Source organism: Ceratotherium simum, chromosome X (genome assembly GCF_057802395.1).
Source record: "Ceratotherium simum simum isolate JZ-2026a chromosome X, ASM5780239v1, whole genome shotgun sequence".
Taxonomy (NCBI): domain Eukaryota; kingdom Metazoa; phylum Chordata; class Mammalia; order Perissodactyla; family Rhinocerotidae; genus Ceratotherium; species Ceratotherium simum.
The window spans coordinates 126,158,812-126,171,296 of record NC_141940.1 but is presented as its reverse complement, the minus strand read 5'-3'; the positions used below and the strand labels follow the sequence as shown (position 1 = coordinate 126,171,296).

The 12,485-nt window shown below is 36.9% G+C and overlaps 1 protein-coding gene across 1 annotated transcript; it reads left to right on the top strand.

Annotated features, from left to right (window-relative positions):
* Positions 1-349: 349 nt before the first annotated feature.
* Positions 350-10,877, top strand: LOC147912032 (odorant-binding protein-like). The gene is made up of 6 exons (XM_087427517.1): positions 350-488; positions 5,499-5,569; positions 7,842-7,952; positions 9,304-9,405; positions 9,617-9,669; positions 10,671-10,877. Exons 1-5 carry the CDS (start codon positions 376-378, stop codon positions 9,637-9,639), a joined length of 420 nt encoding a protein of 139 aa, XP_087283643.1. The 5' UTR covers positions 350-375; the 3' UTR covers positions 9,640-9,669; positions 10,671-10,877.
* The last annotated feature ends 1,608 nt before the right edge of the window (positions 10,878-12,485 follow it).

Genomic DNA, 12,485 nt, shown 5'->3' with positions numbered 1-12,485 from the left:
CACATTTCTACAGTACTGGTCGTATATTGTCTCTGTACTGTCTATATTATTTATTAATTAGATATTCATGCTTTTGTAGTGTACTTGTATAAGGCAAGAAGAACCAGGCAGAGAACCGTTGGGTTGGAGTTCTGCTTTGAAAACAGACCTTCATCTATTTCGCAAATATCCCCCTTTCTTTTTTACCATTGACTTGGGTTTTCACATTGTTTTATAAATCCTGCTTCGTTTAGTAGAGATAGATAGTTTTGTGCTGATGTAAAATGGAAGGAAAACTCATGATGGATGATGTCAGAGAAAATTAAAAGAAAGAATAACTAAAATTTATAATGGGAACTTTGCTTTTAGGTTTCAGGAGAGTGGAAATCCATTTATATGGCATCCAGTGACAGAGCGAAGATGAGTGACAACGCGCCATTCAAGGCTTTTCTCCGTAGAATTGATTTTGAGAATGCATATAACAAAATCACCTTCAAGTTTTTTGTCGTGTAAGTAAAAATAACACAGAACAAAAAAATATAAATATAAATGCTTGACCGTGAGAGAGGGTCTGTCTGAATTCCATGTTTGTGTTGAAATATCTGGATTATGTTCAAGAGCGTGGCTCTCTGAGCTCTGTGCTTAGAAGGGTCTTTGGAGGGGTCGTGTCAGTTCTACTACCATCCTCTAGAGAATGTCCTGGAGCATTGCTTGGCGGGCAAAGAGTCACAGAAACTCCATTGAAATCATCTCATTAAAAAAAAGAGGACAAAAGCAGCCAAGAGGGCATAGACTCCTCAAACCCTATAGTTCCTACCTTAAGCTTGAATCTTTCACGGAGAATTTGAAAAAGGTCGTTCACTTAGGGGATTTAGGGGAACTGTGATCCCAAAGAGTGTGAGCAGGTGTAGAACACAAAATGATCTCTACCTTGAAGATCTTACTCATAGTAAATTGCAATCTTTACTAAATTAAAAGCCTTCGTTGCTTCAAAGATTATTTATGGATTGCTCATAATATTACAGGCATTTTATGAAGACCTCAAATGACTAATTTCACTTAGCATAATACCCTCTAGATCCATCCATATTGTTACAAATGACAGCGTTTCATTCTTTCTTATGATTGACTAATATTCCACTGCATATATATACCACATCTTCTTTATCCACTGATCTACACGTGGACACTTGGGTTGTTTCCACATCTTGGTTATTGTAAATAATGCTGCCATGAACAAACGGGTGCATATATATTTTCAAACTGGTGTTTTCATTTTCTTCAGATAAATACCCAGAAGTGGAACTGCTGGATCATTTGGTAGTTCTCTCTTTAATTTTTTGAGAAACTTCCATACTGTATTCCCTAGTGGCTGTACCAGTTTACATTCCCACCAAGAGTGCACGAGGGTTCCCTTTTCTCTACAGCCTCACCAACACTTATTATTTGTTGTCTTTTTGCTAACAGCCATTCTGACAGGTGTGAGAATGTGCTTTTGATTTGCATTTCCCTGAGGATGAGTGACGTTGAGCATCCTTTCATGTGTCTGTTGGCCATCTGTATGTCTTTTTAGGAAAAATGTGTGTTCAAGGCCCCTGCCCAAAGCAACAAATTGGATTGTTTACTTTTTTGATATTGATTTCGATGAGTTTCTTATGGTTTGCACTTACGTTTCCTTGTAGGTTAGTGATGGTGTGCATCTTTTCACGTGTGTTTTGGCCATCTATATGTCTTCTTTGGAAAAATGTCTATTCGGGCCTTCTGCCCAGTTTTTAATTGGATTGTCTGATTCTTGGTGCTGAGTTGTAAACGATCTTTACATATTTTGGGTATTAACCCCTTATTAAATATATCATTTGCAAATATCTTTTCCCATTCCATAGGTCGCCCTTTTGTTCTACTGATGTTTTCCTTCTCTGTGCAAAAGGTTTTTAGTTGGATGTAGTCTCATTTGTTTATTTTTTTTCTTCTATTGCCTTTGCCTGAAGACACAGATCCAAAAAATATTGCTAAGCCTGATGTCAAGGAGCTTCTTACCTATGTTTTCTTCTAGGAATTTTATGGTTAAGGTAATTTATGGCATTTGTTTTTCAAATATTCAACTATTATCTCCAATATGGTTTGCTCCATTATAAATTCATTTTTATTTTATGCAATTTTCATACTATTTTCTTTCAAACTCCACAACCATCATTCTTCCCAATTAGGGTAACTATTCTAATGTTTCTACTGAGTTTCTTTTTTTTGTTTTTATGTATTCTTGTAATTAGGTATATTTTACATAAATACATGTATTTTTAAATTTTTATAAAAGTCACTAATATAAAAAAAAGATGAAGGGGCCGGCCCAGTGTCATAGTGGTTAAGTTCGCGCACTCCGCTTTGGTGGCCCGGGGTTTCACTGGTTCAGATCCAGGGCGCGGACCTATACACCACTCATCAAGCCATGCTGTGGCGGCATATTGGCACAGATGTTAGCTCAGGGCTAATCTTCCTCAAGCAAGAACAACTGAAAAAAGGAGGAAGATTGGCAACAGATGTTAACTCACGACCAATCTTCCTCATCCAAAAAAAAATGAAGAAATTGTCTCTTATTTTTTGCCTTTATTGGTCAAAATAGTGTCAGGGATACTGATTTTAAACTAATAACAATACTGTGTATGAAATTCTATAATAACGGTATGGATGAGGTGGAAAGAGAACACGAAAAAATGAAAAATGATGGCAATGCAGGAATCTAAACAGTTACACAAGGGACATGACATGTATAGCATGCTTTTGAAGGTGGAATGGTGGAATGGGCTTCTCAGACAAAGAAGTAGGAAAAGGGAGAAATATTGGCATAATCAGAGACATCCAGTTATTAAAAAAAATGTGTTCAGGAAATAATGAATAGGGCTGGGGAACTGTGTAAAAGATATATGGAGGTGATTGTACAAGTTGAGATTGAGAAAGAAAATCGGAGTGAATTCTGAGGAATCTTAAATGTGAAAGTATTAGTTTTAACTTTCCCCACTAGAAATGGGTATGTACTGAAGTATGCAGAAGCAGTGAAAGTCTCCTTCTTTCTGATTGTGCTTTCCCTATGAACTCAGGAAATATGGAAGAAACAAGGCTTTGATTCTCAAATCTCAGTCTGAGGTTTCAACTTGACCATATAGATCCAGAGAAATGGCCTTAAGCCAAAAGAAAATATTTTAGGAATTACAGATCAATATCTCTCTCTCTCACAGACACATATTTGAAATTATTGCTAATTAGTAATACCATATGTAGTCACTTATGTTGATGATATTTCCCAGAAACAACAGTTGTTTAAATACTACCATTTAAGTTTAAGTAGAAGATTCCTAGGGTAAAGAAATGAAGGAGGAGAAATTATTTATATCAGTGAAATGTAGGGTGTCCAAAAGCATCACATGCTAATAAGAGATCTCTTCCCCATAAGATTAAAATGCATATTTATATTGCAGGTAGAAATTAAAATGTTAATTTTTACTTTGTGCTGTCTTTTAAATCCAAATATAATCACATTGAGAGGTAAGGATAGCTTAAGATTTCAAAAAGATGGGTATTATGAAGACAGAGGAAATTTGCAGAGAAGCAACTTGAGGAGGAAACAGAAGATTTGAAGGAAACATTTCCATACTTATAAATACCCGAGCACACTTACTGGCTGGAAGAAAGTTGCAAGAAGTGGGCCGAAAGTAAGGAGAGAAAGTTATTAATCTGTTGGGAATGGGAAGAAAGTGGAAATAATGTGAAAGGGGTACAATTTTTCCCATGAAAATAAAGAAAGCACAGATATAAGAAATCATTTATTAGGAGAAATTGAATGAACTCTATTTCCAAAGACCTAATTTTCAAAGACATAAGTGGGATTCAAGAATCTCTCTCTCTCGCATCACTTACAAACACTCATGCAAATACAGACACATATTTTGAAGGAATCAAATATTAAGAAACAAGAATAAGAGGGTTATGCTTGATAAAATAGAGATAATTGATTATATATCATATATAATATACGACTGATTGTTTACAGATAATCAAATTATACACACACACGTGCATATCTTATCCCAATAGTGACACCTGTCAGCTTTCAGTAACTTTTTAAAGAATATCGGATTATCTTATTTGTCATAGTTACAATTTTTGTGTCCTATGTTTAATTCACTTTACCTGTGGCCATTCTTATTGAGGTTGACTTGATCGAAGTGTATTTCCATTGAATCACATGCACCGTTTTGAAAGGTGTAGTTCAATGAGTTTTGACGTAGGTTTGCCCTTGTGTCACTACTGCCACAGTCAGGATATAGACCTTTTTCCATCACAGCAGAAACTTCCCTTTCTTTCCCTGGCCATAAATGTCCACTGTGAATTAATAGACAACAACTGATCTGCTTTTTCTCGCCTGTTCTAGATCTTCATACAATGGAATTATAAACTATGTATCTTTTTCCGCTGCTTCTCTCACTCAGCATAATGCCTTACAAGTTCATCCCTGTGGCTGCATATACAAGTATTCACTTTTTTCATTGCCAAGTGAAAGTTCTTTTTTGCATATATGAAAACCGTACGTATTCCAGTTGCTGGACAATGTTGTTTCCAAATTGTGGTTATTTTCAATAAGTTTCATGTAAATAGCTCTGTACTGTCTTTGTGTTGACATGTATTTTCATTTCTCTTGGGTAGGAGTGGAATTGATACATCATAGTATTTATGCATATTTAATAATATTCAATAATTTATTCAATTTTGATTGCGTTATTTCCCCTTGTAACATTTGTGTTGTATGCATTCTTCATATATTTCAAATACATGTTCATTGTCATGTACATACACACAGAGATGCACAAAGACTTGTTGTATATGTGACATATACATGTAATCATAATATATATTGTGTGTATATAATTTCCATATATAAAATCTGCACATCACGTGTGTTTGTGTGTTTGCTCTTGTGTGTGTGTAGTGTTTGAATACATACCTGTGAGTTGCTATTTAATTTTCTTTAAAGTGTTTTCACATAAGAAGTTTCTGTTTTGATTTCATACAACTCATATTTTTTTTTCTCATATTTGTTGTGCTTTTTTGTCTATTATATTACCTAAGAGATCTTTGCCAGGGCTGCAAGAAGCACTAACGTCTGTCTTGATAGCTATTTCTCTCAGTTTCGAGAAAACATTTCAAGTAAGGGCTTGTATTTTTCCTCCTTCTTCTCTAAAATTCTGCCTTTCTCCATATTCCCTGGCTTTCAACATGACCTGTTTTGTCTCACAGCTGGTCTTTGGATCTGCTGCTCTGACCCCGTGTGTCAACAAAGACATTCTAACCACCTAGAGTTCTTTGATCTTGGACAACTTATGTCTTCTCTTTTGAAAGTCAGTGTTTATAGGCACTAGAATCATAGCTTACGCAGGGTCAGATGAGGGTGAAACAAAGAAAGTCCTAATTATAGATCAAATTTTTATTATTTTTCTTGATCAACTTCAAGATGTTTTCTTTTTAAGGGTCAATGGACAATGCATAGAAAAAACTTCCGTGGCAACAAAAATAGCAGAAAATGTTTACACTAGTGATTGTAAGTATGAGCATTTTACTGAAGGGTTGAAACCTTGGCCTCAAATTCTTTTCAGAACTCCATATATCTGAATTCTAGTCTACTAATAATTAGAAGTGTAACCAGGCAAAGTCCCTAAATTTTCCAAGCACTTTATTTTGTCACATGCTAAGGGTTAAATCATAGGATGTGGATGACTCCTTCCAATTTTGAGTGTTATTCAATGACTGACTGACAGCATGTGCTGAGAACTTTTATCTCATAAAGTTCTTAGGTATGTGCAAGTGTTTCGAGATAATTTAAAATGATCTTAGGAACTAACACTTAATGGTCTTTCTTGAGTTTAAATATCAATGTCATTTTGCTTTAAAAGAACATTTTCAAAACTAATCTTAAAAGATCTTAATCATTCAAGGTATGGTTTGTTTTACTTAAATCCCAAACAAGTCACAGTAATTTCAACACCAAGCACATTTCTTCATAACCACAGCTTCTCTTAAAAGCAATGGAGATGTTGGTTAAGATTTATATCTCTAAGTTCTTTTTTTCTTTTTGTTGAGGAAGATTGGCTCTGTGCTAACATCTGTTGCCCATCTTTCTCTTTTTTCCTTTTTCTCCCCAAAGCCCCAGTACACAGTGGTGTATCATAGTTGTAGAGTTGTACCTCATCTATGTGGGATGCCTCCTCAGCATGGCTTGATGAGCGGTGACTAGGTCCATGCCTGGTATCCAAATGGGCAAACCTCAGGCCGCCAAAGCAGAGCGTGCCAACTTCACCACTACACCACAGGGCTGGCCCTTCTAAGTTCTTTTTAATGACCCCAAACAACATTACGAATTTTGAATGGCCCAGTGCCTTAATATTTGATGAAAATTTAAATGTAGTAAATCTGTGGTTTCAACCTTTGCCTAACGTAAGAACTAGCAGAGTGGCTATGCCATGAATACACAAATAAGTTAAACATATGCCTGACATTTTGTCCTATACATTCATCACTATCTCTCCTTTTACATTATCAACAAATTTTTTGGAAAAGTGTGTTTTCATTTTGGTTATCCCTATGTTATTTGTTCCTTTGTCTGAATCATCAATGTTTTCTACCATCTTTCCTATAATTTTCTCCATTCTTGTAGTCCTTTTTACTTGGATTTGATATGGCAATTTAAGGAGGGAGAGAAGGGAAGTGACCTGGCCTTATTGTACAGGCCTCTTGGGAACGAGGAATTGCAATCTCCCCAGCTTCCGCTTTGTAGAAAATATCATGTAACCATAACAAGCACAATAGCAGCAGTGGCCTTCACAGCAATGTGAGGCTCAGAACATAGATTTATTTTCGTTGTCTCCATAACCTGCATTACCTTTATAAACCTATTTAGCGCGACTTTCTGCAAAACCCTCCTTTGCAAATATATATGAAACTTTGAAGTTGCTTCAGCTGCCGCTTATCTTTGGCATGGCAGACTAATGATATTTCAGTGGAAACACAAATTGGCACAGTTTTAAATCAAATCCCAATGAGCGATTCAAGCAAGGTGCTATGTTACGGCTAGAAGAGAGAATGAATGTTAGAGGGTTCATTGATAACGCAAAGTAGATCGGCACTTATTCTTTTCCCTATAAACATGGCGGAGTGGATGGGCACATCCAGAGAGATGGAGGTGTGGTCTCCAGGTGGGATCTGAATTAAGTGTTTAGATTGTCACCGCCTACTTATCCTCACAAGTACAATTGATTTCATTCCAAATTATGTTTTGTTAAGTACGTGACAGCTATAAATTTGTTAAGTAATACACCTAGATCAAGGGGCAGAGGAAATGCAATAGTTGGTATGAAATGTTTAGAAAGTTGCCTGGTACAGAGTAGGTACTCAGTACAGAGTTACACAATGTTTTCAATGATAAATTGATTTCAGTCCTAAAGAGAAACCAATTCAGTTTTTGGATCAGGGAAATACAAAGAATTTTTAAACTTTGTTTGATAATATGCCATATAACAACAGGCTCATGCTATTTAAAGCAACGTTGGCTCCATTAGAACACGTTTTAGAAAACATTTCAGTAAGGCTAGAACATGGGCAATGTTTAGTTGGATAAAATGATAGCAGTAAGGCAAATCCTTCCCTACTTTCCTGCTGTAAAAATCCATGTTAACATTTGCTGTACTGTTGGAGTGAGACAGAGATCAATTTAGTGTTTATTATTATCAATGTTAAGTAAGCCTTGATGAAGCTCATCAACAAGAAATTAGTGAAGCTAAGGCTACATACATATATGTCTTCTCTCCCTCTCATAGATGCAGGTAAAGTTGAACTCCACATCCTTCACGCCTCAGACCACGCTCTGGTAGGATCCCTTACCAACGTGGACACAAATGGCAAGGTCACTCACATAACAACGTTGCTTGGTATGTGTCACATCCTGACCATATTTCCATCGTCACTGTCATAGAACATTTCCATTGTCAGTATGTTTATTCAGAAACTCAGTATGAAGGAAATTATACGGTATTTGACCTTCTCCCTCTGACTTATTTCACTTTGCATTATACCCTCAATGTCCATCCATGTTGTCACAAATGGCTGGATTTCATCGTTTCTTATGGCTGAGTAGTAAACAAACACATAGGGACAGAGATTGGATTGGTGGTTACCAGAGGGGAAGCGGGGAGGGAGGAGGGTGAAAGGGATATTTCGGTACATGTGTGTGGTGATGGGTTGTAATTAGTATTTTGGTGGTGAACATGATGTAATCTATGCAGAAATAGATGTACAATGATGTACACCTGAAATTTTTACAATGTCATAAACCAATGTTACTGCAATAAACAAAAAATTAAAAAAAAAAAAAAAGAAACTCAGTATGTATTGACATCATTCATTGCTAAGTATACAAGGTCTAGGTCTTTGTGTTCATTGCATTTAGGACTCTGGAATATAATCTACAAAGAAAGGTGAAAAGAAGAGCTGGTAGGGATGGGAGGTACCAGATCATCAGGCCTTTAAAAATAATTCCCATAACAACTGAGATTTACTAGAAATAATTTCTTAACGTGTCACCTAATTTTAAGCCATGTCTGTATTGAAGTTGACCTCAATTCCTTCTTTTTATGACAGTTTTTCAAATACAACCTAAGCCTGAACCTGAAGGTTTTAGAATGAACCTTCATCATGTTTAGTCCTTCCATTGATCATGTTTAGCCCTTCCAATGCATTGTCCTCATGAAATTGAGAATTTCAACCCCAGAATAGCCACAGAGGGGCACGGAGGGTGTGTTTTAGCGTTGGGGATAATAGGTTTCTATTTGGAAAATGTATGGGTAGACCTGTGGTTTACTAAAGGAAAATGTTGTCTCCCATTACTACGTGCAGCAGGGCTAAAGTATCTCTGGAGGTGAGAATCAAGTTTCCAGGTTATTTGGGTCCAGCACAAGGCAAGAATGTCAGGTATGGGTTCCAAGAAGTTGACAGAGAGGCAGCAGATGAGCTATTCTGGATCCTTGGGCTCAAAATTCATGGAGCTCCTGATGTGTCCTTGGAGTCCTGCTGATGTGGGAGAGTTGGGCTGGAATTCATTCCTCCTATCGACCTAGGTCAGGCAGCTGTCACTGTGACATGGTGAATGCTAACTATCTGAGACTCTGTTAAATTATTCCACATGAAGAACTGATTTGCACATTCATTTTTCTCACTCATGGATCCAGAAATTCCTGGGAGTTCTAATGGGCGAATTTCTGCTTTATGCACGGTGATTTTCAGGCAAAGGATACTACGTTGAATGGAACGACATTGAGAAGTTCAAGAAGGCGACTAGAGAAAAGGGGATTCCAGAGGACAATATTGTGAATCTCCTCACAGTTGGTAATGTGACTATATTTTTTTCCTGAATACATCATTTACCTGTTATGTAAATATACTATTGGGAAACAAATTGTTTCATTTTAAATTTCCTCTTCCATAAATTATCTTTTATAAAATCTTTTATATAAGAAAAAAATAATGCTTAAAAATATTGACAAATAGTACTGACCACTGGCACTCTTTCTCCTGTTTTCTTTTTTTTCATCCTCAGACCACTGTCCTTCACGTTACTGAAAACAGGGACTTGAACATCTCCTAAATGTTGTAAGTAAAACTGACCCATTATTAGGGCTGTTATGTCAGGTTATTCTATAACCACACGTTGTGACTTCAAATGGGCCAAATTTTTTGAGTAACTCTTTTTGTCCCGATAACTTGTTATGTCACCAGAGCACATTTTTTCTGTTACATAAGGATATTTTGCTTCTTCTGAGCCCTCTTAAATTGCCGGTTAGTTGAGTTGATTAACGCTGAGGCTATTTTGGTGACAAAACTTTATCAAGCAAGAACCATGCAAGTGAAACACATTTAGAAAGAAGCAAGAATTGCCAGAAATTGGTGGGGATAACTGGAAAAATAATTAGTTTTCCACTTAGTCCTGAGATTGTGGTTGTCCACACATGTCACCTCTCCAGGAGAATTGGGCTTAAAGAGAACTCACCACTCCTGCAATCACAAGGTGAATTTTACATAATCATGACAGTCACATTGGAAGCCTTCCAACCACACTCTTGAAACATGCATTCAATTATATTCTCCTTCAGAAGATGGTTTCCTTAAAGTGTGATCTTTAACTAACCAAAATGACGTAGCCTCAGAAAATGAAATTGATCTATGATCCAACATGACTTATTTTTGTCTGTTGAGAAGAAATGAAGCAGAAAATCAAAGAAAACTTTAGCTTCCAGGGTGTATATAATGTCTTGAAGACACAGACCCTTTGGAATTAGAGAAGAGGAATCTAACTGAATCATGGATCCTGTAAATCATTTTTAAATAGGCCTTCCCCATGAAATGCATCCTGAATCATGAATCCCCTGGAATGTGTCCTAACCATGAACGTTCCCACCATGTGTCCATCCTGGGAAAATTCCAAATGGATCCTCTCATACCATAGAGATGGAGAACATTAAGTTCCACATACAGTTTGTCCACTGGGTTAACTGAAATCTCCTCCAATCCTCGACATCCTACTTCATGAGACTCACTCCTCTCAGGCTGTCATACAGTCAACTCAACCTTTTTCCTGTTTCCCTCACCTACAGAACGTGTCATTGGGGACCAGGCCTATCATCTCTTCTGTGGAATCAAGACCAAAAATCTGAAGAAAACATTTCTTGTTCCTGTCTAACTTCACCCTTCTCACTTCATGAACATATTTGCCTTTCCGTTTCATCTCTCCCAGTCACCATTCCTGTCCTGTATGATGTTATTGGATTTCTCAGTGTTTAAATAAATTGATTTACTATGTACTTCATACATCTATGTCTATGCAGAAAGTTGCTTAATTTAAAACAACAACAGCAAATATTCACTTTAAATACAGCTATCCAGGAAGATGTGCATTTAATAGAACTGATGTCCTATCAGAGAGAATTCTGATCAAGATTAAATAGAGAAGCCCTCATTGTGTCAAGAGGAGAGGGACAAAGGGTCTAAACCAGCATGGGGAGGAAGGGAGGGTTATGGATATATTACTGTCATGGGATGAGGGAGTCTGGTCAAGAAAAAAGTCCCTGGGAAGCATCTTATACTCACAGGGAAAGGAACATGTGTGCACCTCAGTAGGATTTACACAGAGATAGTCTAAAATGCCATAAACTGAGGGAAAATCAGTACTATCACACCACCATCACCTGTGAAGTTGAGTGGAAAAACTGATATTTCCTTATTGTAGGACCAATAGTAATCAAAGATGGGGCAGCATCTAAGACATAGTCAACCCCCAGTGTTATAACGTGAGTGGAGTGCTTAGAGAAACAATACCATTGAGAATTCAGTTAGGGAGCTGCAGCTGCAAACACAGAACACAAGAGCTACACAACATGTGCCATTGCATTGTGCTTCCAAAAGCAGAAGATACTAGGAGTTCTAAAAAATGGCCATTCCCACTGTAGCAGGTAGAGCATATTGATCAGCTATCTATGATACACGAGGTGTTTATCATCTAAGACATCTAGCACTCTGAATATAGACTTTATTCCAACCTTTGGGCCAAAATCCAGAGATATGGTCCATACAGTGGGAAAATAAAGTAAAGCTAAGCAATATTTAACAGAACAAATAATGTTTTAGTTACTGAAACAGACATGGCCTCCAAATGGGCTACAGTTTGCAAATGTCAATGGCATCAATAATGAAGACTTCTATGGCTTTAGCTGGAAGTAATGGAGATGTCAAGTGCAGTGTTTGAATTCTCCCTCTGGCATAAAAGAGTGTATGCATTCGGAGTTCTGAATCTGGTCATCAGATTGTGTCTGGAAATGCTGGATTGAGTGGGTGGATATACACATAGGCTACCGAATAGAAAGTGTGGGAGATGAATATAACCTGAATATCTTAAAAAATGTTGAAAGGCGAGACCTGGCATAAATAGTTGAACATTGCGAAATATGGGCATATGTGTGTGTGTGAAGGAAAAAGGGATTATGACCACAAATCCTACTGAAATGAAGGGATTTGTAAGAGAATAATAGAAACAAAATTATGTCAATAAATTGAACACTTTGCATGATTGGCCACATTTCTTGAAAATATGGTACCAAAATTGACATAAGATGAAACGAAAAATTTCCATAGTGTTCTATCTATTAAAAAAATTGAATCTGCCATCATAGAATTTTCCATCAAGAAGTTGCAGGTCCAGAGGATTTGACTAGTGAATTCTTTCAAACATGCAAAGACCACAAACCTTAGACAAAGTTTTCAGAAAGAGATGAGGAGGGAAGACTGTCCTACTCATTTTATGGGGTCAGCATAACCTAAATCCCCAAATGTGACAAAGACATCTGTACATACACGAGCATATGAGTTCATATGAAAATATTTCCCATGCCAACTGGCTCCTTTCTGCCCCTGAC

Excerpts from the sequence above, each read along its gene's own strand:
- LOC147912032 (XM_087427517.1), top strand. The coding sequence starts at position 376 with ATGGCATCCAGTGACAGAGCGAAGATGAGTGACAACGCGCCATTCAAG. Across the intron at positions 5,570-7,841 it reads AAATGTTTACACTAGTGATT|ATGCAGGTAAAGTTGAACTC; the intron begins GTAAGTATGAGC and ends TCCCTCTCATAG. Across the intron at positions 9,406-9,616 it reads TGTGAATCTCCTCACAGTTG|ACCACTGTCCTTCACGTTAC; the intron begins GTAATGTGACTA and ends TTTCATCCTCAG.